The sequence below is a fragment of the Oryctolagus cuniculus genome, chromosome 13 (assembly GCF_964237555.1).
Source record: "Oryctolagus cuniculus chromosome 13, mOryCun1.1, whole genome shotgun sequence".
NCBI lineage: Eukaryota > Metazoa > Chordata > Mammalia > Lagomorpha > Leporidae > Oryctolagus > Oryctolagus cuniculus.
Window position 1 is genome coordinate 13,798,103 of NC_091444.1, and position 26,005 is coordinate 13,824,107.

Here is a 26,005-nt window from a genome sequence, read left to right on the forward strand (position 1 = left end):
GATGTTTGATACTTTGTAATAAATTTTCCCCTTCTGATAGTACCCTGGGCTCCTCCCAGATCCAGTGTGTTTCAGCTGTGGCTGCTCATCCTTCCTGATGGCACCCTGCGCTTTTCAGCATGAGGGTGACAGCCTAACTTGGGCGGCTCCTGTCACTCCTTTACCACCGCCCCAGGGATCCTGTCTGATACGCGGCCTTTCGGGAAGAAGGCACCTCTGCGCTGTCTGGCTTCCCTGTCCAAGGAGCATCCCCCGAGGATTCTGAGCAGCACTGGGCCTTTTCCCGCATACCGCAGGCAAGCAAGCAGCACCCGAGCTCCTGCGTGCGGCGTGCGTGTTGCTGGAGACCACTCTGCAGCTCCCAGCTCCGCCCTTGGGTCACACCCTTCGCAGGACGCGGCAGTCACTACTTACTTGCTGGCTCTCTCAATGTCATCCTCAGCATCACAGAGAGCACCATCCAGGCTCTTGAGGGGCCGTTCTAAGTGAGCCTGGAGGGAGAAACTGGCAGTGAATTGGACTGTACTCTGAAGTCAGTGTCTTCAGCAAAGAACAAGGTGATTTCCTAAGGGACACGTTTAAAAGAAACATGCACTCGGCGTTTCTGCATGTTATCCAGGAATCTGACAGACTGGGACAGGAAGACAAGCAGGGCATCAGGCGATGTTTCTCTCAACATTTACTGGAATAAATTAATTCAATCAATAAATGATAATTAATAAATGAATTTGCATATGCACAGGGCAGCCACAAGCTCTCAGTCCCTGATTTAGGGATACTTGCTTTATCATCAAGCACCCCCATGGCGGGCCCTATCGCTTACTTTGAACAACTATTGCTTTGGTCCCAACCCACTCTCTCATCCCACCCAAGCATTTTAGAACAGTGCTTTCCTCACCTTAAAATGCATATGAATCAGAGTCATGTAAAAATGCAGTTTCTGGTTCTGGGCTTTGGGCCTGAATTTCTGCATTCCTAACAAGGTCTTGGATGAAGTCAGTGCTGCTGGATCTGGGAGTGACACTTCGAACAGCACCCCAGTCCTAGACAACCTATCATTTCACCTGGAAGTACTTCATTATGTATTTTTAACAAGGATTTTTTTAAACACAACATTAATATCATGATCATACCTAGCAAATTAACAGTTGTTTGGTAATCTTAAATTACTCAGGCCATATTAATATTTTCCTCAAAATGTTTTAAATCATTTGTTTGTATCCAAATCCCAAAAAGGTTGATCTGTGGTTGATGTCTTTCACTTCTCGCTGGGAAAACTGTGGGTTCCACCTTCCCACTCCCTTAGACCGGCAGTGCCTTTAGCGCGGTGTTCTATCCTCATTTCCTATAAACTGGCAGCTTCACCTGGAGGCTTAGTTAGACTCAACTTATGTTCGCTTTTCCTTAGTTTTTTTTTTTTTTTTTAAGATTTATCTACTTATTTTAAAGTCAGAGTTACACAGAGAGAGGAGAGGCTGAGAGAGAGAAAGAGAGAAAGAGAGAAAGAGAGACAGAGAGAGAGAGAGAGAGAGAGAGAGAGAGAGAGTCTTCCATCCGATGGTTCACTCCCCAGTTGGCCGCAATGGCTGGAGATGTGCCGATCCAAAGACAGGAGCCAGGAGCTTCTTCCAGGTCTCTCACACGGGTGCAGGGGCCCAAGGACTTGGGCCTTCTACTGCTTTCCCAGACCATAGCAGAGAGCTGGATCGGAAGTGGAGCAGCTGGGACTAGAATCGGTGCCCATGTAGGATGCTGGCGCTTCAGGCCAGGACATTAACCCGTTGTGCCACAGCATCAGCCCCTCCTTAGTTTTTGGCAAGAATATGCCACAGGTGTTGACACATGCTCTTTTACTACATCCATCAGTAGGTACATAATGATTAGATAGCTCATTTTTGTTGGTACTAGGATTGGCTATTAGCTTCAGGTGCAGTTGGCAGATCCATTCATTACAAATTTCCTTATCAATGTCTCAGGATAGTTTTAGCATCCTATGATAACCACTGGCTAAAGCCATGATTTCCTTAGGGACTTTTCTGATAGCATTCCTTCTGTATCTATCTGCTGGCATTCTGTGGGTTTGAGGAATGTTATTAACCATTTGGCTTTCCTGAAATGCGGTGTGAATAGAGGCGCAGGATGAACCTTTGATTCTTTTCAGAGTTAAGAGGTTGTGACCTAAAATCTCCAAAGCTAAGCCAGGAGGGTTTTTTTTTTTTTTTTTTAAAGCATTATTTGTACATGTTTGGTGTGACTCAATCAAAGAATCCAATGGTAGGGAGGGAGCACAGGTGAAATTGGAACCAAAATAAGATTGACCAATGTTTACAAGTGTTGAAGCGACATGAAACGTATTTGGGGATTTTCATAAGCGTCTCTTTACTTCTGCATATGTTTATAATCTATTTTTAATGACTCTGTCATTGATTGGTGGCAACCCTCCCAAAGTGACTCCCACATCCTTGACACGACCTTAGGAACTCTTCAGTAGGCATCTTGCTTTTGGCATTTATTATGTCTTTTCAATTCATCTGCACATTTCCTGCATCAGACCTGGAATGAGGCATTCGTTCTAAGAATGCTGGCTCCACTCTGTGGGAACTTACAGGCCGGAGTCTGGCTGCAAACCACTCTTTTGAGGGGGCAGCAGCAAACTTGAATTTGGACACTTCAAGCATGCCTGTGAAGTCTTGGGATTCAGATCTCCCAGTCTAGATAACTGTCTTCTTTTGCTGCAGTCATAAAGAAATTTCTAGAACCTATAGGAGTGATCCCTCCTCCAGCCTCTTAATGCCACTGCTCTTGAGCGGCAGCAAGGAAGGAGTGCAGGGAAATGTCCTTGTCCCCCACAGGGGATGTGCAGTAAGCGCCCCACAGTGCAGTGATAAGAAATGTACTTGGGATCTACAACTGCAGCAGCACTTTACTGTAAGTTTAAAGGACATGAGTTAAATAAAAATTTGCAAAATGACCTGGGGTAGGGGGAGGGAAACACCACTCACACCATCATTTCTTTGGGAAGAATATATTCCACCTCCTTCCTCCAAAACTCACAAATTACATTACAATCCTTTATTCTAAGGACAGGTCATTATCATTACACTGAATGCTGAGTGTGCTTAGCATTATGCCAGTTAGTGGATCTTGTATTTAATGTCTTTGCTTAAAAATGAAGCAAAACAAAAACCAGACAAGACTGTTAAGGAGTTAAGAATTTATGTTGCTATTTGTTAACATCATTACAATTTAACATCTAATTTCAAAAGATGAGCCAATCAATGCATGACAACATTTAAATCTGTAGGGGACTTATCGAAGTGCTGTTGACCAGGGCTAGGTTCTAGGAATACAGAGTCAACCCCCTGACATTTGGCAGCTCAGAGTCTAATGAACCCCACAAGAAATCTGGAGGTAAACTCAAGAGAGGCTTTATAAGTTGCCCAAAGTCACAACCTTAACCAAAATAGGACCAGAAAAGAGAGCTGATGTCATTCTCTGTTTTGTTCTGTTACAAATCTCCCCACCCCCACCTTATTCATTTTCTCGCCCAAAAGTTAGTCTACAGTTGTCGCCAAGTTTGTAAATCTGAAAATCCAGGGGGGTGGGGTGGGGTGGGGAGAGAGAAACAGAGACAGAGACAGGGAGTTCTTCTACCTGCTAGTTCACTCCCCCGATGCACCCAGCAGTCAGGGCTGGGCCAAGCTGAAGTCAGAAGCTTGGAACTCAATCAGGGTCTCCTATGTGTTTGCAGGGACTCAAGTACTTGAGCCACCATCTACGATCTTGGTGGTTATGTCAGGGGTTCTAGATCATATATTATGATAAAAATGCTTTTGATCCTTGGAAAATCTCCATTGTACACTTATTACTGTTAAAATTTATATCTGCAAGTAGAATATTTTCAAAAAAATCCCTTGGAATGGTATGCATATTTTAACAATATGGATTATTCCAATCCATAAACACAGAATGTCTTTCCCTTCCTTTGTGTCCTCTTCAATTTCTTTCATCAAAGATTTACAGTTTTCATCGTAGAGATCTTTCATCTCTTTGGTTAAAATTATTCCCAGATATTTTGTTTCTTTTTAGCTATTGGGAATGGGATTGCTTTCTTGATTTCTTTTCCAGATGATTTACTTTTAGTGCATAACAACACTTTGACTCTTTTTACATAGCAACTTTGCTGAATTTGTTTATTAGTTCTAAAGGCTTTTTGGTGGAGTCTTTGAGATTTTCCATACATAAAACCATGTCATCTGCAACAGTGACAAGTTGACCTCCTCCTTTCCAGTCTGGATGCCATTTAACTTCATTTTCTTGCCCTGTTGCTCTAGGTAGAACTTCCAGTAGTATGTTGAATCAAAATGGTGAAAGTGGGTAGCCTTGTCTTGTTCCAGAGGATAAAGAGAAAGCCTTTAGTTTTTTCCCATTTGATGTGATGTTAGTGGTTGCCTTACTATGCAGTCTTATTATGTTAAAGTGTGTTCCTTTGATACATAGTTTGGTCAAGTTTTTATCATGGGGGATGATGAATTTTATAATGGCTTTTGTGCATCTACTGAGATGATCACGATTTGGGTCCTTCATTCTGTTGATGTGCTATACCACAATTATTCATTGTGTATGTTGAACTATCCTTGCATCCCTAGATGAATCCCACTTCATCATAGTGAATTATCCTTTTGCTTTGACTTCTTGTACCTCTCCCTGCCCAAGTGGCTGCCAGCTGCCATTTAAGCCACATCAAACAACTGCTTATTCCCACACAGAATTGCTGTCACTCCACTGTACATAAGGTACCCTTTATCATAAGTTCCTTTCTCTTCTTTTTCTGGAAAAATTCTGTTTGTATTCTTCAGCATCTAGCGCAGATATAACATCTGTCAACTTGCTCTGTTCCTGATGTGCTGTCCTGTGTGCCGTGTACCTGGCTGACCCCAGGAGAACGTGTCTGCCAGCACCACTACCTGCAGAGCTCTCCAGAGTGGGGTCTGCATTTCCTACTCCTTGTGCCCTTTGTGACCTGCTGTATGCCTTCCCAGCCGGGAAGGCAGTAGTGTGGATATAAGAGGAGCTTAGTGGTGTGTGTAGATTAAAGAGATGCTAACTATTCAGAGAAAAATGAGACGTAGCTGCTGTGTTACTCTTGGGGAGTGGATAGTACAGCTTTCAGTAAGTTCTCAATGAATATTTGTTGAAGGAAGGAAAAAGGATAAATGGCATTCTGTTGTCCTTCATCCATCAGGTCCTGTACTACACTCGATCTTAGCCAAAAGGCCGAGAAGCAATTCATCCATCAGGTCCTGCAAGCCCAATATCTGCCCCTCCTCATTGTGTGCCATGCGTTCTACCCATGACCTTTATTCAGGCCCTTCTATCTGCCCTGATTCATCCCACCACAGGACCTTTGCACACCATGGTTCCTCAACCTGAAAGGCTCTTCTGTTTATCCTTGTTACCGTCTCCACTGCCTGTCCATCATACATACCTTTCTTCATTTAATAATGTGCAGTAACAGACTACCCCATATCTGAGCCTCTATTAACCTTCCTTGTGAAATGCTGGTCTCTAAACAGCCTACAGATTAATCTCAAATGCAAACCTTCTCGTGATAGACCCCTATTGAAATAAATCCTTCAATGGCTCCTTACAATTTACCTTTGCTAGGAGGAATCTGGCTAAGGCAACCTCTCTGGAGACTTCACCTGCCACACGGAAGTTGGCCCCAACAACCCCAAACCATCTCATGGTTCTGTGGTTCTCGTGTCTCCTGCCTCTGTTCCACTCATATGCTGATCAGTTACATCTTCTGCCTCTTTTCCACTCATATGCTGATCTGTTTCCAGAACTTCTCCCTCCCAGGCTCCTTCTCTCTTTCTAGTCATCCTTCACACCTTGGCACAGGAGTTCCTCTTTCAGGAAACGCACCCTCAGTCACCAATCCATTCACATGTCCCCCCCATGCATTCCAGGAACACCTCTATGAACCACCATCACGAGGTCTACCTCGTACCGTACAGGAGGCACTTGAAGACATTTCCTTGCTAATTTATCTCTAATGCGTTTAGAATGTAGTATACTGTGTTGTCCCCAGCAGTTCCAGAACAATTTTAAGAGACTCTGAAAGCAGCACAATGCTTATGGGGTGTCCTATCACTGTGAATGTTGTCTGAAAGGTCCTGTGGAGTTATCCCACACAGCACTGTTCATCTTTCAGTCTTTATCTTGCCAGGGTATAACTGGACACTACAGCCAAGGACTGATTTGGAGTGGTTAAGACAAGCACTCGTACAGAACGAAGGTTGTATTTATGAATATACTTATAATTGTTGTATTTATGCATATACTTATAATTCTAGTCCAATATTTCTTATGAAGACCTCCAGAAGTAAATTCTGTGGCCCTACCTGTTCAGAGGCTGCATGGCTCTAGATTTACAAATAAATTCAAGAAGGCTTGTGTGTTCAGTTATCTTTTTTGTTTTTCCAACATAAATAATCAGACTGAATCTAATGAGAACAGCCTTCTTTTTGTGACCAAGAATAACCTTTGAGATAATTCTGATCACAAGTGGGAAGAATATAAAGAAAATTCTAAAAGACCCAGAAGAGAAATACTTCCTTTCACTCCTTTCAGGGAAATAGTGGGTGCAATTGGGAACTTTTTCCCCAGGACTTTCTGTACCATTCATGATTTCATTAGAGCTCTGTAGAATCAGATTTTATGGAGGATTTCTAGTTAATTCAAATACTTCTTGTCCACTGAGATGCAAGGAAATTTGGTCTAGCAGAGATGTAGTTACTATGAGACAGATACACATCAGTGGTGTATCTGTTGCCTTTTCCGTATTTGTGCCTGCCTGTGTGTCTATTCTTTGGATTGTCTTGAACCATCTTACATGTTCCTTTACTAATCAATGAGCTAAATAAAGCATGACTCACAATTTTACTCTTTCATGTAGAATTATTCTTCTGAGTAGCCAGTTAATGTTTTCTGAATAAATGAATATCTGCATACTGTAGCAGGTAGTTTCTATTGAACACTGAGTGAACTAATTGATAAGAAAATATAAAATTTAAAGAAAATATACCAACAAATTGACACAAGGCACAGAGAGAATCATGTTTGCTCATCAGGAGTTAAGGAAATGCCAACTGTGTAACAGGCACTAGGCCATATGCTAGGATACAGTGATGACCAAGAGCAGGGTTCCATGCCCTCATGGACATTATATTCTAGCAAAGGAGTCATGAATTAAATTAAATATTCTTACAAACAAGCACAAAAGTTAGGACTGACATTAACTTTTACTAAGCTGTTATAAAAGCACTTAACAGAAATTCGACCTAGTTTGAGAGATTAAGGAAAGTTCTTTCCCTAAAAGTCGTCTGAGTTTAGCTTTGAAAGATGCTGTTAATATGTGATGAGAATATATAACAATATGTGCAGTGGTTCCATGGTGAGACAATTAGGACAAATAAAAGGGAAGGGAAGACAACTACTGGTGCACTGTGGATTAGAACTTGTGTCTGTTGGTGCATGGGAGTCTATACACGGACCCATTAAGACTTGCAATTGCCCTTTTGATCACTAGATGGCAGATATATACTAAGAAGGCAAAAGGCTGGATAAATTAAAATTCATGGGGGTTTACCGAGAGGTTGAGGAGATGAGAAATCTAGCAGGGAAATGTGAGATAAGAACTTGGTAGGGGGAAGGCAGGCAGGCAATAGACCCAAGACCTGCAAGTTCAAATAATGAAGGCCAACAGACAGCCCTTTAATCAACAAGTGCCTCTGAGGACCCACTGAAGCTGTTCTGTTCACCCCCTGAAATAAGGCAGCAGCCACATCTCAGATCTATCTCTCTGTACTTTCAGTTCTTTTAGTATTTCTTCAGTCTACAAATATGCACTGAGTACCTACTGTATGCATGCGACTGTCTTTCATGATGTGAGGCATACAAAAGAAATGAAAAAGATGCTCCTCCTTCTCAAAACATTTCAAAAATGGAGTGAAAATACTGAACTACTATTGTACATATTAATGCAGGTACAGATGAAAGCCTCTTATTCCCCACTGTGTGAATGTAACTGACTCAACTTTTTTGATCATACAGGAAAACTTATATAAATGATTAATCACAATTAATGTCAAATAATTACATCAAACCAATGATAATTAAAGTCAATTATAACACCACCAATAATGGAAAAGTAGGTCCAGTCAGCACACTAACATTTTTAACAATACAGAAATGTGACCACAAGCCATAAGCAATATAGGTGAAACAAGGATGTGCAAAGTTTCTGAAGCGCACAGGTCTGCTAAGCCACAACATCCCACAAGCTAATGCAGAGGCTGTGAAAATGAGCAATGCTCTTGGGAGCTGGTATTACACAAAACAGGGGACATATTTGGATGTAAAACGTATCATAAGAAAACAAAGTAAGTAAACTTTTATATCACTTTGATATAAAGAATTAAAAATGACATGAGGAACTGGATGTCACATGTCCTCAACCAGATTCCTACTAGGTTCTCAAATGCGAACAATTGTATAATGAAATTTAGGTGTGTAAAAATGTGAGTACACATCTAGCATGTGTGAAAATTCATGAAGTAAACACTCTTCTTAAAAGTGGGGAAAAGTGCTAAGAGTGAAAAAAATACCAAATTAATGAAAAAGAAGGTCATTAACATGGAATGAAATTCATCAAAGATATCCTAGTGGAGAAGCTGCCACTATAGCTATTACTTAGTATTACTGAATTAATAAATAGGCTGAGAAAAAACAATAGGTAAAAGTGTTTTACATAAAACAAAAAATATAAGAACCAGAAAGTGACAGAGATAGAAGGACTGTGTTACAAAACCATAGAACTTAATGTTTGCAGAGACCTCATGAATTAAGCTGACTTAGCCACAACAAGCAAGATAAATGCATCCTTCATGCTACTGAGGCTTCCAGGCCGTGTTTATCAGACAGTGGATGGTGAACAGTACTCCCCTGATGCACCAGGGAGCCGGGTCAGCTTGCAGTTACCATTCTCATCAGCAGATGGCAGAGAAATACTACGAAGGCAAAACACTGGATGAGTTTAAATTCTTAGGAGGTTATGGGTGGGGTGGAGGATAAGGGATAGGGGCAGATGAGTGAGAAAATACAGGATTTTGGAAATCATAAAATGAAGATGTTTGCACCTATGAATTTTTTGAAAGTAGGTACAATCTGTGCACCCATTTTAGAGTTAAGGCATCTGAAATCCAGAAGTGTTCACTTTCTTACTCAAGTCTACAGTAAACCCTTGGCCTTACGCATTTTGCAGGCTCACACGAAAATACATGCATGAAATAACAGCAGAATTATACAGCATTACAATGACACATCTCAGAGATGTAAAATTTGAAATGAGCTTTAAAAACACAGGTGTTTTAATTGTGGGGGTGGTAACTGAAACACAGGGCTAAGTGATAAATCCCTGAGGGATCCGTATTTCATAGACTCAACTTTACTTCATTTAAACCCTAAAGCAAACTTTAGCGAACATCTTCCCTACTTTACATGTCAGGGAGCCAAGGGCTTAGCACAGTGCAGTGCCCTGGCTAGTTGAGGCGACTAGCAGTGACACAGCTGAGACTAACCCGCGTGTTCTGACCACGCGGATGGCAATGCTCATCACCACAGCTGTGGTAGATGCAGAACTCCCCAGAGACGCATGAGAACCAAACATCCGAGAGAGACTTCCTAGCACTGGCAAGTGAGCCGCATCTCGGGGCAGGTGGCAGCTGCAGAAGGACACGAGAGCCAATGTTCTAGGCAGAGGAAGTGTCAGCGTGACGGGGACAAGAAAGGAACACAAATACACTGAAAACAAGTCAAAGGAGGAAACTGGAAGGATTAGCAAGGTAGGTATGCGGCGAAATCTGAGGATGTCGGCTGATGGGGGCTCTTATCCCTTGGCTAAAGAAAACAAGATTTCATAGAAGCATGAAAGTCATATTCTTGAGCAGGAGCATGCTATGTGAGACCGAATCAGCAGGGAAGACTTCCAAGTGGCCCGACTCAGCCAGCGACCCTTGTTCCAATGCTCCCATTTTCTTTTTCATCTTCACTCACTCCACTCTCTGCCACTTAGCTGTCACCTGTGCACGCCCCTTTAGAAACACAGTATTTCATTCAAAGTCCACCCCTATCTTACCAAGTCCTTGAGATCAAGAATCATATCCTTTATTGCTCTTGTTTCTAATCCACTTCCATTTAAAATGCAGAGAATTGCTAGAGAATATTACTCTCACCTTAACAATAATAAAAAAAAAAAAGCTGGCTAGTCCTTCAAAAATCTTAATTGTTCTTGACCCTATCACACAGCTGAGCTGCAAGGCAACCAAGTGAACGGAATTGCATACATTACAAGGCCTCCAAGGGGAGAGAGAGACAGGATCGATTTCACCCTTGGCAAAGCACAGGAAAGAGGCAGCTGCTGTGTGAGCAGGTACGAAGAAATCTACTGAAACTTTAATAAAGCCTTAAAGGCCATGTGTGGGCTAGCATGTCGGTCTGGAACAGCCAAGAGTCACAAAGACAAGATGGGTATGACCTCACATGCTCTCTGCCACATATAAATTCCTCTAATGTACCTGCTAAGTCAGGCAATGTTATCACCCAGTGCTCATGAAAAAGACTGGGGACAGAGACTGAACGGAGCTCCCCTTGATTGTTCAGGTCTGCAGAAGGTACAGGCTACTGCGCAGGGACAAGCAGGAAGCTTCAAGTACTTTTCTAGAAAATTCATTTCAGTGAAACAAAAGCCTGAAATTGGCAACAAATTCATTCCCAGACTGATGGAAGCATCAGCTCTCTCTGCTCTGGGAAGGGACAAGAAACTCTCAAGCACAGCATCCAACACGGAGAGGAAATGGAGCTCTACCAGTGCTGGGCAGGGGCAGGTTATCCTCGCCCAACACCAGACCAGTCACAGATATAACAAAGAGCCAGGTGGAGAGGGGAAGGCACAGGAGCTAGATGGACCAGGGCACAGAAAATCCTTCAGGCTAAGGTCAATGAGCAGCTGAGTTTCACTGCTGTGGAGGGTAGAAAACATGGGAGAGACCCTCCCCCCATGAGTATACGGCACAAGTGCACAGGGACTTCCACTAGAGCAGGGTGAGAGCAACACTGAGCAAACCTTCTGGTACCTCCACTCCAAGCACAAGGTAATAGCAGCCGACTGCAGATAATGACAGAAACAACAAAGTCCAAATCCAGACAGACCTCTGCTTGGCTCAGTCCCTTACACTAAAATGTTAATGTAAGAACAGTCTCGCCCATTTCTGGGGGAAACACTACTGAAATTTTCTACATAGGAGGCTCCCACATTCAGTTAAGAATTATCAGACATGAAAAAGATCAGGGGAAAAGGGAGGGACACGCATACTTGAATGGATGGGGTAAAGCAGAGAGGGCATCTATTCTAGACAAAATCATTTTTTAGCAATGATATAAACGACGAGGAATTCTTGTGATGGGCTCATCACCAGATGAGGAAAGAACCACTGAACTTCAAGACAGGCCAAATAAAGTTTATCCAAATGAAACACAAAGAGAAAAGAGGGCAGGAAAAATGGAACAAAGAAAAAAAATCAACAAATAAAAAACAGAACAAAGCATCCAAGAACAGAGGAATCCATCACCCAGCCCACTTGCTTCGGTTTCCAGTATGTGGCTGGCACTTATTAGTTCTGTGTGACAGCTTGTTATGGCCGTTGATAGAATGGAAGCAACATCACCCAACATATATGAAACTTCTAATGGGTGTTAGAAGAAAAATTCTTATAACTACACCAGCTCTAATCTCCTCCATAACTCTACGGAGGAAGACTTAACTATTATCATCTTACAGATCTGAAGGCTAAAGAGAATAAGAAAATTGCTCAAGTTCACAAACCACTCAAGTGGCAGAGCAAGAGCCCCTCAAGGTCTGTTTACATTAACAGCCCCAGGGTTTCTCTATTTAGTAAGGAGTGTGAGGGTCAAGTAGTCAAAGGGGAAAGTTAATTTAAAAAGGTCACTGAAGGAAAAGTCTTGATTGTAAACAATGGTTCTTCCCTAAGAGGAGATAAGTGATCCTGAAAACCGCAGATGGACAGAACTACCACACAGTCGGTGTCCAGAGAGTTGGTGTTGAATTGACTCAGGTGAACTCTCTATTATGGGGTGTCCAACTCGACCATCTGGTGCCACTAACTGCAACAGTGGAAGTTTTTTTAATTTGGCTGGGGTCTGTTATAGACTTTATAGAAATTCCCTCACTAGAGTTTAGAGACAGAACCTCAGAAATCAGAGCTGGGGCCTGTGCTGTGTTGTAGTGGGTAAAGCCACTGCCTGCAACACCGGTATCCCATATGGGCGCTGGTTTGAGTTCTGGCTGATCCACTTCTGATTCAGCTCCTTGCTAATGACCTAGGGAAAAGCAGTGGAAGATGACCCAGGTACTTGGGCCCTTGCCACCCACATGGGAAACCCTGAGGAAGCTTCTGGCTCCTGACTTCTGCTTGCCCAGCCCTGGCCATTGTGGCCATCAGACGAATGAAACAGTGGATGAAAGATTCTCATTCTCATTCTCTCTCTCTCTCTCTCTCTCTCTCTCTCTGTGTGTGTGTGTGTGTGTGTGTGTGTAAGTGTGTTTGTATCTGTTTCTCCCTTTCTCTGTAACACTTTCAAATAAATAAGCTTCAGAAAAAAAAAAACACAAAAAAAGAAATTGGAGCTGACCATTTTAGAGTCTTTTCACTAAGGATAAATTAGGAATTTATTGGTAAAATACTGCATCAAAATCATCCCCAGAAGAATTCAAATTCTCGGTTGTTGATCAGACACTATAGAAAACCCCACCCAACAGCAGCACTCTCTCAGGCATTCTAAGACTGTCTCCCGCTGAAGCTAGTAACAGGTGGAAAGAGATATTACCATTTGCCTGTGTTTGATGCAACACAGCTGTGAACTGTTAACACTTGTAAACCAACTTTTAAGGAATACTCAAGTCAAGTGATCATATCCATTATATTATCTAAAATATGTCACCCAATTATTTTTCTGGTCTTTAATATTCTGAAATGTAAATTTCACCAAAGGTTTCGCATTAATTTTTCAGAACCAAGAGATTACTGATTGAGGTAGATACAAGGAGTTTCATAAGACTGTTACATAGTATTCTCAGAGCAAAAATAAACCTGTAACTCTGATAGATGGCAAGTTATTTACAATTTCACATATTTGTTGGCAGAGTTTCTATGTAAACATTTAAAAAAGTTCCCTGAGGGGCCGGTTCTGTGGCACAGTGGGTTAACACCCTGGTCTGAAGTGCCAGCATCCCATATGGGCGCTGGTTCGAGACCCTGCTGCTCCTCTTCCCATCCACCTCTCTGCTATGGCCTGGGAAAGCAGTAGAAGATGGTCCAAGTCCTTGGGCCCCTGCACCCATGTGAGAGACCCAGAAGAAGCTCCTGGCGTTGGATCAGCACAGTTCCGGTCATTGTGGCCAATTGGAGAGTGAACCGTTGGATGGAAGATACCTCTCTCTCTCCCTCTCTCTCTCTCTCTCTCTCTCTCTCTGCCTTTCCTCTCTCTCTGTGTAACTCTTTCAAGTAAATAAATAAATCTTTAAAAAAAAGTTCCTTGAAACTTTTCAAGTCCACTGTATTTTCAATGAAACCAGAGAATGTGAATCCTTGAACTAACATTAAGATGATTTTTCTAGTTGATATAAATAATTTAATAGTCAGCATTAACAGAACCAGGTAGCCAATAATTTTGATAAATTATCTTTTCCAAAAGCATACAACTAAGGATTAAAACTATCTGATTAATAACTATAGCTCCATTTTACTTCTCAGATGTATGAACATATAATGGAGAGAAATGTATGTGTGTGTGCGTGGTGTGTGAATGTGTGTGTGTTGTGTGTGTAATGATTAAAATGATTACGTGTTAAATGTGGCAAGATTCTTAATAGAAACTACAATTATATTTTGGTCTCAGAACCAAATAATATTCATTTGCTAAAGTTTTGGTAACAAATGTCAAAGACACTGATAAAGGCAGCAAGGGAACAGTCTTGTGCAAAATGACTAGTATCACACCGGAATGTCAGAAAAACCATGAAGAATTTTCAGAGAAGGCTGCAAACACGGTAGTCCTGTTTTGTAATAGGCATGAGCGTAGAAGCTAAGTTAGGATACTTATGCACTATGCTAAGTATTTTCTGTTGTATTTGGAAATATAACAATTGGCAACTGGTAGCAATGCAGTTCCAATTATAACGTGATTCTATTATATTCCTGTAGTTATCCATCTATTGACACTTCTGGCAATTTCTCTCTCTTGAAGGACAATAATGGGCAGCAACAATTACTCCACAAAGACAAGACTGGTTTTCCCATTCATCTGCATTAGCATTGATCTCTAACAAACTTTAACAGCAGTTGTATACACGAAACCAGAGAAAATCATCATTTCTGTATACTATGAGGCCCATTTAACTGTATACAGGGGATGTTTCCTGTTCCCTTTTTTAATTTGTAAGAGCTCTTAAAAACTAAATAAATGTTTCAAAAGCACCCATTTTTAGTATAAAAATTCTTTTACTGGGCAGGACACAGGAGGAAGAATATAAGTGACGTGATGACTACTGTGAAGTCCAGGGTGGTGATGCTGGATTTGTCTTGGTTTCAAGATGACATGGCCATTTGTGACACAAATTTGAATACGTAAAATTATAACACTAGAAAGGGACATGACAATTTTAAAATGTCTCAAAATATATATAAATAAGATCTTCCAATATGTATTTTAATATACTAAGTATTATTGTTCAACAGTTAACCATTTTCAAAATGAAGTCTCAGCCAGTTCCTAAAAGGAATTGGTTTTGAATTATTCCTTTAATAACATCCTTGGACAATTTTATGACAATATAATGTCTCAATGTATTCTATTGTGTTACTAGAAAAGCTACCACAAAGGTGCTTTAATTTTGTGTTGGCTATCTTCTGTTAAGGAAAGTACTGAAAATGGCCACTAGAGGGCAGCATTGCAATCCATAACTGACAATTTTTTTGCAAACAGACTTAACTACAAACAAATTTGACATCTTGGAAATTAACAGTATTTCAACAGAGAAGTAACATAGAAAATGATTTTTTCAAGTTGGTAATATAGTGCCCATATTTTTCAAAGTAGAATCAAAATACCAATTTTTTGAATTACTGGCATTACTATCAATTTGACTAAACAACTATGTGAAAGAATGACCATGGGATGGTCACTGCTAAAATGTGTTTTCATTTAGGCAGTATTTTTAATGGGCAGTTGCTAATGGACACACATTCACTTAACTTATTTTAAAGAGTTTTATCATTTCAAACTTTCTAACAGATTTTATTACTTTAATCCAATATTTTAATACTTGGTAACAACAGTGTCCTCAACAAAGAACAAAATTTAACAAAGTGCTAAAATTATAAAATTAAAATATTGTTTCTTGTAATGTTTTGATTAAATGTATTTGTCTTGTTTTGTAAGGCTTACTTGACAAAATAATTCAGCATTCTTTACAATTATCTATTTCTATTTCTATCACTCCCATTTCAGGTCACAATTATCTTTCTCACCTTGTGATTTACAATCACTTTTTTCTTGGTCAGAAACACATGGCCGCTTCCCTCAGCAAACAGGGACTATGCCTTTTTTTCCTAATAAATCAAAGTTACTCAATGGATTACATTTTTCCCAAAGATCCTAACCAGTATACCATTTCCTGAAATCTATTCTATCATCTCAGCAAAAAAATCACTGTCTTTAATTACATTCATTTTACTCCTGGAGTCTGCCAAATTCCTATTAAGGAAAGTTTGTCATAAATATGTTGCATGAACCATAACCTTGTTGGTGTGGATATCCCATTTTTTATTATATTTAAGAACTAAGTAATTTAGGATATTGTACATTTTTATCTTTTCTTATAAGTTTCAAAGAAAATTCCATTTGAAGCATTTTAAAAAAATGAGTGGTCATACTTTTAAAAAGTTGTTAACCTACTGAAATTTCATTAGGTACTTATACAACTAAATAATAGTTTGAAATGTTACTTACAAATCTTTGCATTCTAAAAAAGTGTATTTATGTTTTGGGCATATTTTTAAGGGATGAAAATATCAACTTTAAAATGAGAGTCAAGCTATTGTATCATATACCACAGATGCATTAGAATGATGTATAAACTATAAAATACATAAAGACCTTCAAGACAGCAGTTTCATTTTTAAGTGTGCATATCACCTTCAATAATGAATACAAATGGAAACACAGATATTTTATAATGTAACCATCTTTCTTATTAGTACACTGCAAAGGTAACAACTCATATCTCAAACTATTAGTCTGTGTATGGTTACATGAAATAATAGAGTAAGTATCCACCAGTTTCTCTTATTAGTAGAAATTATGACCATTAAACATATTTCTATTTGTACACACTGTGTTTGGGTTAAAGTCTTGACTACATGCCAAGTGTGAGTATATGTCAACAGTCACACATCACAGACAAATGAAAAATAACCTTCCATTCATATTTTCTCAAATTGCTTTTACATAATTAACTGGATAGCTTGAAAATCTGAGTGAATCACCATTTGTTCTAGACATGAAATAGTTAAAAGTGATATGTGAGCCAGGATTTTAATAGGGCTTAACAACAAAAAGCTTCAACCCTCCACTTTCACTAGATTTGTTGCAGTGACTTTGCCTTGCTTAGGGCCATCCATCTGTTAATGTTGACTGGTAATACAGCTAAGCGCTCGAGCTTGTTCACTGGTATATGTGTGTAGGTGTGCATGTGTCTCATGAAGGCACACACACACATGCACAATATAATTACTAGCTTCAGCCAAGAAATGATAATACTATTAAAAATGGAACAGGATCATAGATTTATTTAAAGATCTTACTATTAGAAAATTCTAATAAATGTTTACAAGTAAATATTTTTAAACATAAGTTCAGATGGCAGACTTAGGAGTCGAAATATTGTTCACTTAAGTCTTCATTTCTACAGTAAAACTGATGAAAGAAGCTAAGGATGTGGTCAGGATTAAAGCTGCTTTGCACCATGACCAGTGGCAGTATTCTCTCTGGACCCAACCATCCCTGTTTTCAATAAAACCAGAGGAGAATCCTTTCCCTGGAGTCCTGTTAGGCTGGGGCTGCTGTTGGAACTGTCATCTCCACACAAAAGGGAACAGGGTTGGGTTTTACAAATGTGAAGCCTAATTGGGAGATCTTCATGGCTGTCCCCTTGACATTTATTTAAGCCTCATCAACAAAACGGGAAGTAACCATACTAATTAGCACACCAGCACACAAATTGCTATTTGCTGGGGGTGGACTGCAGGTTCACAATCTATTACAAAAATAAGCTAAGCAATGGGACACGGGCTTAAAACAAAACACATTTAGACCTTTTTAAAAATTTCCAGTAGTACCCAGATTATAAAACCTTACTTTTAAAATTCCTAGAATTCAAATTAGCATAAACCATTTTCATTTTTAAAAATCAGATGAAAATAAAGTCTTTCTTTGACAAGTCTAGGTGGAAACTGGAAATGTGACGTTCTTTACACAGCTGAGATTCACTTCTGAAATGCACTAATCAAATGGATTAGGATGGCAAGAGAACAGTTCACATTCTTTACTCAGACCATTTTACTGACAATAAAATGACATTCTCAAGGTCTTATGAGCCTATAACTAAGAGATTTCTCAGTACAGTAAGGTGCATATTTCTTTTCAAATCATATACTGAGATCTACAGTCACCCCTACTTAAAGTGAACCAGGATAAGTTGGGGGCTCTCTGTTGCTTTAGAGTCAGGACAAAAGAAAGTCAGATGGTGCCATTGTTAAAAGACACATGGAGGGATCGGTGCTGTGGCATAGCCGGCAAAGCCACCATGTGCAGTGCCAACATCCCATATGGGCGTCGGGGCGAGTCCCAGCTGCTTCACATCCGATCCAGCTCTCTGCTGTGGCCTGGGAAAGCAATAGAAGATGGCCCAAGTGTTTGGGACCCTGCACCCACATGGGAGATCTGGAAGAAGCTTCTGGCTCCTGGCTTTGGATCAGCGCAGCTCTGACTGTTGTGGCCATCTGGGGAGTGACCCAGCAGATGGAAGATCTTTATCTCTTTCTCTCTCTCTCTCTCTCTCTCTCAACCTCTCTATAATTCTGCCTTTGAAATAAATAAATAAATAAATAAATAAGTCTTTTATAAAAACACACACATGGAGCCCAAGCAGTATGTATACATACAAATGAAGAGCCACCAACTGTGCTATTATGTTTTACACATGTTTTATCTCTGAAGCCAACAGCGTCCTAGGAAAATGACACGTATTGTTATTGCCATTTTACAAATGTGGAAAGCAAGGTCTGGGGATATTTTGTTTGGCTCCATGTTGACTGTTGATGTCTTTTCCAAGTCAAGTTGTGCCTGGCTGTGCCCTCCACAGCCTTGTCTCTGACTCCCCCGCCTTCCCAAGCATACCACCCTATGCAAAGGCTGGGCAGTACTGCATGGGGACCCAAGATCTGGAGTCAGTCCATTGGCCTCTGAAGTCCTGCTCTATTTAATACCTGTAGAACACTGGGAATATTTCTTAATCGTTAGGTTCACTGTTTCTAAATCTGAAAAATAGGGATAACGATTGGATTGCTGAGAGTTTAAAATGAGCCACATAATTCTCTCTCTCTCTCTCTCTCTCTCTCTCTCTCTCTCTCTCTCTCTCTCTCTCTCACACACACACACACACACACACAGCCGGCTGTCCCGAAAACTGTCCATCTTCCCTAGGTACTCCAAGGCTTCCTCCAGTACCCTTTCATAAGTTCAATTCCATAAACCTTGAGGTTGGCAACTGGTAGTAAGAGCGCGTGAATCACCTGGTCAGCAAGTTCCAAGGCCCCTACAGAACACTGCTTCCAGGTAATTAAATTTACCACATGGCGACTCTTTTAGGAGAATTTGCTTATCTGATGAATCAGATGGTTGATGGGACCTAGAACAAGGCTCCTCTTGGCACATTTATGCTGAAAAACTGAGGTGACTCTTCCATTTTCATGAGCTTTACAGAAGGAAGAAATGAGTGTATTTTACACATTTTACTTACTTATCTATCTATCTACCTATTTATTTATTTATTGCTGATTCAACTCCCCCGTGCAAGCTTGGTCAACACTGAGGAAACCAAACCATGCTGGATGGAGAGAATAATGAATCTGATCATTCTGAATAATAAAAACTACATAAAAGAGACCAAAAACAAAAACCCCAACTTTTTTCCCCTAAAACAGAGATCTTTGCCTCTATTGGCTGTCTCTACTGGGGACCTCAACCAGAATGTGAACTCACAGGACGTCATATTCACCTGTGCACACACAGGCTCTACCTCACTTCCTAAAGTGGGCAACTTCTGAGTGACCTCAACACAAAAACAAAAGAAAACCTTGTTTTGACTGTTAAGCAAGGGAGTGGGCTTAACAACTTCTTATTACACTTACTTTCTCTCTGCCTTAAGTATTACCTAACAAAGCTTAATCTTTGTCTATGATTCTTTTGTAAATGGCCAAATTATGAATCAATAATTTCCCTAAATATTTATTGATTCTGACTTTAACCACATCTTACAACTTCTAGAAATACTTAGATATTTAATTGAAAATCTTAATATGTTCATATTTGGAGAACTGGGGGTAAGAGGACTCACTAATTTGGTAAATAGCAAAAAATAGTAATGTTCCTGCCTCCAGTATCAACTTTCTCTCTTCCATAACATAACAGATTATATTCAATTGAATCAATGGAACTGGATTCTCTGCAGAAAGTGAATCAAGGCTATTTCTTCATTATCAGACTGCAGAGAAAAGGTGGTAGCCAGTGGCCGATCCCTCCTGATTTCTTTGTGCAACATGCAAACTGTGGATTGTACCCTTTTTTAAAACTTGTGTTAAATGGCTCAACTCTCATGTGGGAACTAATGATAATCATAAATTTACCAAGTTTCAGATTTATTGGCAAAGACCAATCCTTTAGGAAATCACAACTATAGATTTTTTGGGGGGTTTTTGCAAAGATGATTTTTTCACAAATAGCATCATAAGGCAATGGGAAGTAGTTGGTATGAGACACTGTCATGGTCCCTGAAGCCTCTTCTCTGAGAACTGCTTCCCTTGCTCACTCTTCTCACTTGACTGCCATCCCAGTGTCCTCGGTAATGTGGTTCTCCCCCTGCTGCTCCAGTTGGAGTTCACTGAACCAAGGATAAGCTCTGGTCCAAGGGAACCAACTGTATTCTTCCCAAGTAATTAGATTTTCAAATGAATTGTCCATTTATAGTACCTGCTTCAACTGGAAGCCTACAAAAGGTCTATCAGGGCACAGAGAAACAGAGAAAACCAGTCTACAGAATGCACAAAGAATAAACAAGAAATCACTCAGGTGCTGATAGAGGAGCTGGGGTAGAGAGGAAGACAGAAGGGGAAGGAGAGGGAGAGGGAGAAGGGAGAGGAGGGGAGGACAGGGAGAGGGGAGAGGAAGAGAATGAGATGGACAGGGAGAGGAGAGAGAAGGAGAGGGACAGAGAGAGAAGAGGGAAGGGGGACAGGGAGAGGAGAAAAGGCGAGGTGGGAAGGGAGGGGAGGAGAAAGAAGGTGATGCTCTCCTCTGATTTTTCTTCCAATCTTATGAGAGGCCTACATACATTTTAGTATTCAGATGTTCCAAGAAATACCTGTATCCTCATGCTAAATATCCTAAATTATTATTTAATTTATGTGAGTTTGCTAATACCATAAATCACTACAAAAGTAAGTAGATAATTCAAATCAAGGACTAGATGACAATTCAATTTGAATACTGCATGCTCTGGTTTTACTAATATGCTGCTGGCCACAAACTGGCTTTCATTTCAGAGCAATATAACTATCAGCTCAAAGAAGTAAAATTAGTATTGAGATAAAGCATGGTTTCTAGGAGCCTTGCAGTGCATAAAATTCAAAGGCAGAAGGAGCAGGAAAAACAATTGTGAGAGGGCTAAAAATTTAACTCTTTGATAAGTATAGATGTGAGCTGAAAATAAAATGATCAAATTCATTTAGCGGAAACAGTGGGTAGGCATTTAGCCTAACAGTTAAGACATGAATGCCCCACCTCAGGGCACTTGGATTCAATTCCCAGCTCCAACTTCTGCTTCCAGCTTCCTGCCAATGAAGACCCTGAGAGGACACAGTGATGGCTCAAGTACTTGGGTTCCTGCCACTCACATGGAAGACCTGGATTGAGGCGCCAGTCCCTGGCTCTGACCCCGACCTTGCTATCACAGCCATTTAAGTGAATGAGCCAATGTCTTTCTTTGTCTTTCAAAACATGCATAAGAAAACAATCAAAATATTAAATTATAGATAAATATTATGAGGTAAAAATTATTGAACATTTGAACCTTAAAAATTTTAGCTGTTGGATGGGTATCTGGCATACTGGTTAGAATGCCACTTGGGAGACCTGCACCCCCCATCAGAATGCCTGGATTGGAATCTCAGCTTTATTCCTGATTCCAGCTTACTACTAATACCCACCCTGGGAAGCAGCAGGCTCAAACAGTTCGGTCCCTGCCCCCAAAGTGGGAGACCTAGATGGAGTTCCCTGTTTCCACCTTCTGTGCATCACAGCCCTGGCTTTTGCTGGCTTTTGCTGGCATTTGGGGAGTGAACCAGCAGATGGGAGATCTTTGTCTCTGCCTGTTTGTAGGTATGTGTTCCTGCTTTCAAATTTAAAAAAATTCTTAAATTTAAACAGCTGTTAAAATACATATATACATATATATACCAATTGATATAATGGGAAACATGTACAGAAAGAAACATATATAATGGGCATATGTATTTCCTGAAGCTCAGATATTTATCCCTTGAAAATTTAAGATTATTTTTGAAATACTATTAACATCTGCATCATAATTCTAAATATGTCAGGTTTAACAAATTCATATACACCAAGTAGGAATATATGTTAGAATTCTTTATATAATAAACTCTATTTCTCCCAATTCTTGTTAGTTATCATTTCTCTCACATCTACTTGAAAATCATAAAACGCTGACAAATAGAGATAACAGAATTAACGATATTGTAATAAGTGAAGGCCCTAAGAATTCAGAGTATGTTACAATGCATGAAACCTATTATCTCAAAGGGTTTTCTGTAACCTAATAAAATTTTCTCTGTCAGAGGATCTGTAGCTAATAATATTGTATTGTATTCTGGAAATTTTCTAGAGGAGTAGATTTTAGGTGCTCTTACCACACCAATAAATAAATAAATAAATAAATAAGTAGCTCTGAGGTGATGGATATGCTAATTTTCTTGAGTTTAGTAATAACTTTATGTCATACATGAAAATCAAAACATCATGTTGTATACCTTTGAACACAATACAAAATAAATTTTGTTTCTGGTAATTAATACAAAAAGTTAGTAATTTATTTGGTACTAAATTATAATAGAAATTCCACATCATAATAAAGAAAAGATAGATTTAAAAATTAAAATATGAGGAGCTGAAACTAGTTCTCTTAATGTTGCCATTATGAAAGGCATTGCTCTGATTTAAATGATTTCTTTTCATCTTAAAGTTTGAAACAGTAACAGAAGTAAGAAGGTACTCATAGGCAACAAAAATCTCATTTTATTCACATAAAATCTAATCAGTGTGGTATAAATAAGCTAAATGTGTTAACAGAAAGACAATATATATTTTTCAAAAGCTTTTAGGATGTTAAAGCTTGAGAACAGACAAGAATTGAACCTAACTAATTATGAGGGAAAAAAAAAAAGAAAAATCAATGGCAAATCCATCATTAGTTTACAAGTTAACACATGTTCTCCAGTTAACAGCAGTGGCCAGAAAAGGTTTCTACACTCACGCCATAATTACTTTATTGAAGGGCTTACTTGTTTACATCACACAATCAACCATTACCACCATGCTATAATGAGGCAATTCTAACCTATAAAAACACTGGCTGAATACATGGGACATCAGAGAGGCGTATTTTACCAAAGTAGTCCAGTGAGGGCAGAGACTTTCTGTTTCTCCTTCTAGATAATCCTTGGTATCAAGAAAAGTGCCTGGCACCCAGTAGGTAGGTACTGAATGACAGAATGAGTTTTCTGTACAGTTTCACAGGCGCTTTCCCACTGTTAAATACCACAATGGTTGGAATCCTGGGTCCCTCCAGAAGCCATGTTGGAAGCGTATTCCAACTGTTAACAGTACTTAGACATAGGATTTTTTTTTTTTTTTTTTTTTTGACAGGCAGAGTGGACAGTGAGAGAGAGAGACAGAGTGAAAGGTCTTCCTTTGCCGTTGGTTCACCCTCCAATGGCCGCTGCTGCCAGCACATCGCGCTGATCCAAAGGCAGGAGCCAGGTGCTTCTCCTGGTCTCCCATGGGGTGCAGGGCCCAAGCACTTGGGCCATCCTCCACTGCACTCCCGGGCTGTAGCAGAGAGCTGGCCTGGAAGAGGGGCAACCGGGACAGAATCCGGTGCCCCGACTGGGACTAGAACCTGGTGTGCGGGCGCCGCTAGGCGGAGGATTAGCCTAGTGAGCTTTGGTGCCGGCCTAGACATAGGATCTTTAAAGAGGGGATTAGGCCTTGAATGCCCCACCCTCGTGGTATAAAAGAGCAAGCTGGGTCCTCTCTTATTCTCCCTACCTTCTGCCTTCCACCATGGGATGATATAGAAAGAGGGCACTTGCTAGAGAGGCCAGTGCTTTGATCTTAGACTCCCCAGCCACTAGATATGTGAAAGATACAGTTCTGTTCTTTATAAATCACCCAGTCTCAGGCATTCTGTTGCAGCAGCACAGAATGCCTAAAACAAAGACACACAGAGGCGCTTTATTGTGACGTTTCTGCATTGCTTGCCCAGCCGGGAGGCCCGGTGAGCACTGGAGATGAGATTTTGTCCTCTGCTACTCTATGAGACTTAACACAAGTGATTTACCACTCTAGTTACCAACTTTGTCATCCGTAAACCTATGATAAATGAATCTTTGCAGCTACTGACAGTTGTATCACTTTTTAACTATAATCTACTTAAGAATTCATTTTTAAAGCTAATTTTCTAAGGCGACTTAAAATACTATTTGAAAAACACATATTTTGCTTTGTTAACCTTCAGAAGCATACTTACTGCACTAAACTGGAGACACACAGCTATGCTTCTGAACACTGCCGCCGGGACAACTTTCGGAGTAGCATCAGCAAGTGAGCATAAGCTTTCAACGTTTACGGCAGAAAAAGACACGCAGAGGTCTGCAGTTTACGGCAGTCAGACTCCCAATTCTTTGGTTTTACAATGGTGAGAAAGCAATATGCTTTCAGTAGAAACTGTGCATTAAATTCTGAATGTTGGTCTTTTTTAGGGTTAGTGGTATGTGGAACAATATTCCCTCGAGAAACCAGAGTTCCCAGACAGCCATGTGATCTGGAGTGCAAGCGACCAAAACTACACAGTGCCCTGTGCTGCCAAAGTTAGAACGCTCGGGAGGGCAGTGTGCTAAACGCGTTTTTGACATATTTTCAGTTTACATGCATTGTAAGTTGAGGAGCATCTGTGTTCTGTGTTCATCCTCTAATTTCTATAGACTATTTTAATGGTTATATTCCCATGGATGGATGAGTTTCATTTTATTTTCGTCATACAGGAAACTGCACATTTCTTGTTCATCAACAAGCTGTTTACACTCTATGAAAATCATACATTTAATTCTCTCTTCCCTCATTGTAACTAGAAACTCTATGAGGACATGACTTAAGGTACAGATTGTGTATCCCTTATCTGAAATGTCTGGTACCAAAAGTATTTCAGATTTCAGGAGCTTTGGGATTTTGGAATATTTGCATATACATAATGAAGTATCTTGGGGATAGGCCCACGACTAAAAATGAAGTTCACTTACGTTTCATATACACTGAACATGCATAGCCTGAAGGTGATTTTAAACCTTATTTATAGGGCACCTGCACTTGGACTGTGATGCAGCATAGAGGTCGGGTGTGCAATTTTCTACTCGTGGCATCATGTCGGCTCTCAAAAATTCATGGATTTGGGAGCACTTCAGATGAAGCTGACATCCAGAGCACAGTTTCTCAATCCCCTTACAGCATTCCAGATTCCACTGGCTCCTCTCCTTGACCAAAATGCAGGTTTTCTTTTATAAGGTGGAAAAACTTGGGTCCAAAATTATTGATTGTAATTATATAATTAAAAAGTGGAGGTAAAAAGGGTAAGCGATCTTACCTGCGCAAGCTTACGCTTTTGTAGGTTTTCTCCCTTCTCACCATGTAATGTGTAAACTGGTGTATACTGCACAGAACCAGAACAGGTACCATAATCTTCCTCATTTTCCTACACATGACAAAATATGCAAATAATTATTTAAAAATACTCCTTTTATTGCTACAGTTATTTGATTACCAAAGTATCTCACATGCATGCAAACAATAATACTGAGTTTAAAGGATCTATGTAGAGAGAAGATTCATTTTTCTATAATATGAATTAATCACCCCCAAAATAATCTTTGATTATTATGAATAACTGAGATAAAGTTTATATGAAGATAATATGCTCTTCATTACTACATTGGCAATTTGAAGTAGTATGTTTTCTCTAAAGGTAAAAAATTCAAAATATAATAATTGTTAATAAAATCTGTAGAGATCTAATGCTTAATCAACTCAAACACACCCATAAGTATACACATACATATTTATATGCCTGCAATATTTCTAGAATCAAACACAAATTTTCATACATAGTCTTTTGTAAATTAGCAACATTCTTTAATTTAAAATAATCACTGTCAGAAAGAGTCTATGAAAGCAA

At 39.9% G+C, this 26,005-nt stretch overlaps 1 protein-coding gene across 12 annotated transcripts in view; it reads right to left on the reverse strand.

Annotated features, from left to right (window-relative positions):
* DENND1B (DENN domain containing 1B) overlaps window positions 1–26,005 on the reverse strand; it is a 342,830-nt gene that overhangs the window by 50,860 nt on the left and 265,965 nt on the right. For all 12 annotated transcript variants that reach the window (XM_070055063.1, XM_070055064.1, XM_070055062.1 and 9 more), the window contains 2 exons: window positions 25,418–25,525; window positions 415–491 (listed from right to left, as the gene is read on the reverse strand). In XM_070055063.1, coding sequence (XP_069911164.1) covers window positions 415–491; window positions 25,418–25,525 — 185 coding nt within the window. The remainder of the gene's footprint in view (window positions 1–414; window positions 492–25,417; window positions 25,526–26,005) is intronic.